Source organism: Enhydra lutris, unplaced genomic scaffold (genome assembly GCF_002288905.1).
Source record: "Enhydra lutris kenyoni isolate GAN:26980312 unplaced genomic scaffold, ASM228890v2 scaffoldscaffold38, whole genome shotgun sequence".
NCBI lineage: Eukaryota > Metazoa > Chordata > Mammalia > Carnivora > Mustelidae > Enhydra > Enhydra lutris.
In genome coordinates, this window is record NW_019154122.1 from 2,503,226 (window position 1) to 2,509,089 (window position 5,864).

At 48.1% G+C, this 5,864-nt stretch overlaps 1 protein-coding gene across 2 annotated transcripts; it reads right to left on the reverse strand.

Moving 5' to 3' along the window:
- Positions 1–1,089: 1,089 nt before the first annotated feature.
- Positions 1,090–5,530, reverse strand: LOC111154778 (ribosomal protein L11). 2 transcript variants are annotated; one of them, XM_022514684.1, is made up of 6 exons: positions 5,508–5,530; positions 4,581–4,731; positions 3,245–3,351; positions 2,715–2,846; positions 1,605–1,715; positions 1,090–1,168 (listed from the first exon to the last, which is right to left on the reverse strand). In XM_022514684.1, the coding sequence occupies exons 1-6, from the start codon at positions 5,511–5,513 to the stop codon at positions 1,139–1,141; spliced, it is 537 nt and encodes a 178-aa protein (XP_022370392.1). In that variant the 5' UTR covers positions 5,514–5,530; the 3' UTR covers positions 1,090–1,138. The 2 variants fall into 2 exon arrangements, with proteins under 2 accessions (XP_022370392.1, XP_022370393.1); XM_022514685.1 differs by having other exon boundaries at positions 4,581–4,728; positions 5,508–5,512.
- Positions 5,531–5,864: the final 334 nt, after the last annotated feature.

Genomic DNA, 5,864 nt, shown 5'->3' on the forward strand with positions numbered 1-5,864 from the left:
TCTCTGGGTAAGACTTCATTATCACAAAGACAGAAATGTCATATTTCCATAACAATGAAGGCACACCAAAGAGATTGCTGGGTTTTAAAATAACTACAAAGGCAGGTAACAAATTAGAGAACCATTTAATGGCAGTGAAAAGGCCACCTGAGAAAAACTGAACTCATTAGTCACAAGTGAGTAAATTATTGAACTGAATTAACATGTGCTCAAAATGTAAACCCTAAATGGAAAACTACGAACCATTGGCCAAGCACTGTGTCCAATGGCCAGAGAAATGGTGACTTCTGAATGTCACTGGTTCAGTGACAAGGAAAAGACAAGAAGTTTTACTTTCACACCAGAGGAAGAGCTAACTGATAAGGGTAACATTTCTCATATACCAAAACACAGAATTAGCCCCTTTTGAGCCCTACATGCCTGGCACAGGTCTAAGAATTCTGTAAGTATTAAACTACTTAACCTTCTGAGGGCTATCACTTGCCTCCATGATACAGATGAGAAACTGGGGCAGAGAAGAACTTGCTTAAGGTAGCATAGCAGATAAAAAGGAGGACAGGGAATCAAATCCAGGAAATCTGCCTCAAACAACATGCTCTTCTAGGCTTATTTTTGCTTCAACAATCCTATACCTTCTCATTTTAAAGGAAAATTGAATCTGAACAGTTAAATCAAAATTTAATCCCAAACATGACACACCGAAGCCTGTAAAATACCCTTTCTCAGACGCAAGTGCTGGTATAATCTCTAGTGAAGAACAGAATTACTAAATAGAAGGGAGCCTCCTGCAACGTGGGAACACTGTACCCCACCTTTAACCAAAGCGCTACATTCAAACCCCAGCGCTATATTCATACCCTCCCCTCTACAATCAGTTTCCATGTGACTGCCGCACCGCCACAGCCTAACAACAAGAGTGTGGGGAGCACAGGCAACGCTGTGAAGCTCACGCTTCGATCTGCCAGGAAACACTGGCATCCAGAGGACGACAGGGTCGTTACCAGCTATTCCCAACGAAGCTTTAAGTGGCTGGAGGTCCAGGGACTTGAATATGGCCAGGCTCCTTTCACAGAACACACAACAGTAATATATATTTCACTGAAAAGTTTTTATTGGCCTTTTGGATAGAAACGGGAATTTATTTGCCAGGAAGGATGATCCCATCATACTGAAAGAGAAGAGATTTTATTTTTTCACAACAGGAGGCAACAGCAAAGATGGCATCAATGGCTAACATTTGAGAACTCACATCTGATACATAAATTCAGCTCTGAACCCCACATCCCTTCTGAACTAAGCAGGAAACTGGCCAGTTTTAACAACTGCTACACTGTGCTAAACTGCAACACACCTTGAGGAAAAGGGGCTCCTATTAAAGACCTATTCCTCCCCTTCCAGCTACCTGTATATGTGGGGATGGGGAGAAACCCCGATTTTGGGTGTCCAAACCACCAACCCTGGAAGCCCACATTTGTCAAGGTGCCCAAATACTCTATCTTTAAAGAAACTACCCACCAAATGGTGCTGGATTTTGCACCCCCAAATCCCAACTCCATTCACCAACACCACATTCCACCAGTTCACCTGAGATAAATCAGCTTTACCTTCTGCTGGAACCAGCGCATGGCCTCCTCTTTGCTGATTCTGTGTTTGGCCCCAATGCAGCCTGTCCTGCGCTTCTTGTCTGCGATGCTGAAACCTGGCCTACCCAGCACCTGTCCCAGGAATAACCAACAGTCACCTAGCCAGCTCACAGTCAAGAGTAGACGGACAAGACTCACACATTGGAGATTGATCTTCAAGAGTCACCTGGTGGCCCAATGATTTCTGGAACAAGAGACCCATGATCTCAGGGTCTAATAAACCAGTTACCGGCATCCTGGACAACATACGACACTAGAGGTCTGCTTTGGAGGCTGGAACTTGCAGTCCCCCCACTTCCCTGCTCAACTTCCAACAGTAGCTAAGGATTCTCCATCACTGCTCCCCAGTCTCCAAAGCACATTTTAAAAGTAACATTAAAAAAAGGGGGGGGGAAGCTTACTGTAAATATGTCCATTACAGAAAACTTAAGATTTTGAGAAGCACAAAGAAATAGTTATTCTTCTCTTCTGCTTCAGCTCAAAAGTGCTTCTTAAAGGCTTGCTGTTCTCAAACCCTATGTGAGGGTGCTGCCATGACTCGGTTCCACACTAGCCAGGACTTCCGGTTTTTGCTGTGTGGTTTTACGACTGGGCAAACATGATGCGGTAACACAAATGGTCATTTCTACATTGAAATCCCTATCCTGACTGAGCAAACAGACACCTCACCCAACTCACATCGACGTCCTCTGGATGGAACACACGCTATCCCCACGGTCTAAGGGAAGGAGCTGGGAAAGGAGCAGCCTCCGTACAGCCAACCCACACACCACACACAGCACCAAACTCTCCAATTTTCAATTCAGTGGGTGGAACAGTTCTTCCTTCCACCTATTAGTCACACTGGTGCTTGCTAGATCCTAGACATAAGCTTCGCGATAGCAGGATCTTGCCTATCTACTCAGTGCTGCATCCTGCCACAAACAAGGCACATCTTCCCAAGGGGCAGAACACAAAGGCAGACAACACTCCAGGCTTCGATCCAACATCAAGGCAGCAAGCACAAAATAAAGGAGTAGCAGATCCCACTCTCCTCACAGATCAGGAGTAGAGAAGACTAAATATTCGTACCACATAGAAGTCCAGGCCGTAGATCCCAATGCTTGGGTCATACTTGATACCAAGATCGATGTGCTCCTGGATCCCAAAGCCGAAGTTTCCAGTATCAGAGAAGTTATTTTTTCTTAACTCATACTCTCGAACCTAAGGAGAAAAATGCAGCAATCACACTCATTGTCAACTCAAATCACCCCCACATTACTAGCTTAGACCTCAACACTCAGGACCCCAGAGATGCAATGCAATATAATGTGATCCTAAACAGAATCTCATCATTTCCCCAAGACACCAAATCACATCCCAACGATGGATGTCATAGAACTTTCCAAACATCTAAAAGGCATGGAAAAACCCAGAGAAATCATGAAGAACAGTTTAAACCTTGCTGAGTGCAGGAAACACCCTTAAGAGATTAAAAAATAATAAAATAAAAATTAAAAAGCCAAGGCACCAAAGACAGTACATGAAGTATAACCACCACCACAACTATCTACTTGTTAAGTCGGCACTCTATTATTATCCCAGGATGAGATCAGCCTCACCTTTAGACCTTTCTCCAGGATTTCTTCTGCCTTGGCCCCACGGACTGTGCAATGGACAGCAATCTTTTCATTTCTCCTGATACCAAAGGATCTAACCGTGTATCTAGCTGCAGGCAGGGGGAAACAAGGAATCAGGTATCACACTCCCACTGCACACACCTCTTCCCCGGAACATCATCTCCATAACTCCCAAGAAACATTAAATACCTACCCACATCCCAAGTGATGGCATTCCAACCAGTGTCACCTACATCTCGTTTCTTCCATAACACAGAAAACATATTTTCAACTCCCAAGTCCTCAGTCATACTTAGGCAGTTAAGAGCTCGAAGGAACACTTGGGTGCCTGTCAGTCAAGCATCTACCTTTGGCTCAGGTCATGATCCCAGGGTCCTGGGATAGAGCCCCGCTTCGGGCTCCCTGCTCAGCAGGGAGCCTGCTTCTCCCTCTCCCTGCTTGTGCTCTGTCAAATAAATAAAACCTTAAAAAACCAAAAAACCAAAAAATGCTCGAAGTCATAATGTCTAAGTCTCAGGATGGGCCAAGTTCACAGCCAGAATAGGCCTCTAGAAAGAAATAGGATGACTGTGTTCTAAAGAAAATAAAACATTAATGAAAGCACCTAAGATTCTCTAAAGCGTTATTGTAAGGTTGTCCTCATATTACAGATGACGTTCTGGGAGGTTAACTTGCCCCAAATCACAGTCGGTAATAAAAGACAGGATCTGAACCCAAGAACCTGCGGTATTCCACTACCATAAAGCAATGGAACTTTAAAAACAAAAAAAGCAACAAAACGCTAACGTCTACACTGAGTTTGTATATGGCAGGCACTTCAAAGAATCCGTTTGATCCTTCACAATCTTATTACCTGTTATCATCCCCTTTAGATAAATAAGGAAGCTAAGACCCAGAAAGGCCAAAGTCACACCAGCAAATGATGGAGCCGGGATCTGAACGCAGCCTGTTCAGGTACACAGCTCTGACCTTAATGGAGCCTATAAATTCCAAATGTGTATCAACATTTGGAATTGTACCACAACAACTGGAATGTACGACATTCCCAACATTTCTAACTTTTCCAACTTTCCCTGGAAAAATCTCTACTTGGGACTCGTCCTACCTTAATCTCTGCTAACTTAAAAACCTGGTATTCCAACAACAAACCCAATCTTGAAAGTTAGATACTTCTTGGGTAGCTCAGGAAAGTAATGCTTTTAAGGGACACCAACTGTCACTTTCAACATGGGCAGTAGAGAGGCTGGACGCCAGGTCAATCAGCAAACCTGTAGGCATACCGAGCCCCCGGTCCTCTCCCCCAAATGTCACCACTCACCTTTGGAGAACACGGGGGTCTGGCCTGTGAGCTGCTCCAGCACCTTGGCTGCCCGGGTCAGTCTGTCTCCGCTCTCCCCCACACAGATGTTGAGGCAGAGCTTGCGGATGCGAAGTTCCCGCATGGGGTTCTCCTTCTCACCTTGATCCTGCTGCAACAAGGGAAGCGGGGCAGTCAACACACAACCCGACCCCAGACCGCCGCGAGCCCAGCATCTGTAGACACAGCATACCTACTTCTAAAGCCCTAGCTAAGGGTTTAGAAAGTATCACGGTGTCCGTGTGGGAGGCACCAAGGCAGAAGACAGCTCGGGACTGGCTTCCCTCCTCCATGCACGGAACGGGTTAACAGAAACTTAGGACAGGTATCGGGAGTTCAAGTTACAGGGAGAAGAGGAACCCCAAGGAGCTCAGCGTGTAGGGTGTCGGAGCGCGTCCGCACTATCCCGCCAACCGGGAAGCAAACAGAATTTAAACGCTGGGGAAACAGGAAACACGTGGTTGTGCGACCTCCCCCATTCCATTCCGAAGCAGCCCGCTGGCCGCGGCAGGAGGCTAGCGCCTTCCCCAAGCGCAGCAACAGGCTGAGGCTCCCTAGCACCCGCCAAGTCTCAAGTTCCCGGGACGGTTAACAGGTCTGGACACCGTGTGCCAGCCACTTCGTTCGCTCCCCTCGCCCTTCCTGCAGCCGACGGGCCGAGCTTCTGAGCCCTCCCGGTGGCTGCCCTGAGCCCGCTCCTAAGACGGCGGGAGGGGAGACCACAGGTTCAGCTCCGCGCCCTCGGCCCGCACGACTCTGCCAGTTTCGGCACGGCCAGCCCTACCGGCTCCCTTCTTCTCAGGCCGCGGACAAGGCACTTCCCGCGGCCTCGGCCCGCCGCGGATGAAGGCGGATGAAGGGAAGCAAACCCGGGCCTCAGCTACTCACCGCCATGGTGGAGAACAGGAAGAGAAAGTGAAGCTTCCGGCCCAGGGCCTTATGGGTCGGGAGGCGGGCTCTTTCCCCCGGATACCCGGAGAGCTGCGGCGGAGTAAGAGGGGCGGGAGCGGCGCGGCGTAACGTAGGACTCGGTCTGGTGACAGCCGCCCACCACCGCGAGCCACCCTCGCGGACCACCGGGACCCGGGCTTTCCAAAAATTCTCTTTGAAAGCTCCATGAACCGGCTTTTCCTTGAACTTCCGATCTCGTGGGCGCCCTTCCTTCCCACAGTCTCCGGACCTGGTGGTTCTTGGAGTGATGAGACTTCCAAGACTACGTGAAGTCAGTTGTGCAAACTGTAATGC

What these genes read in the sequence shown, in the direction of transcription:
- LOC111154778 (XM_022514684.1), bottom strand. An exon ending in GACCCCCGTGTTCTCCAAAG is followed by an intron (nt 3,352 to 4,580) that starts GTGAGTGGTGAC and finishes CCCTGCCTGCAG; the next exon opens with CTAGATACACGGTTAGATCC. An exon ending in ACGGCCTGGACTTCTATGTG is followed by an intron (nt 1,716 to 2,714) that starts GTACGAATATTT and finishes TTCCTGGGACAG; the next exon opens with GTGCTGGGTAGGCCAGGTTT.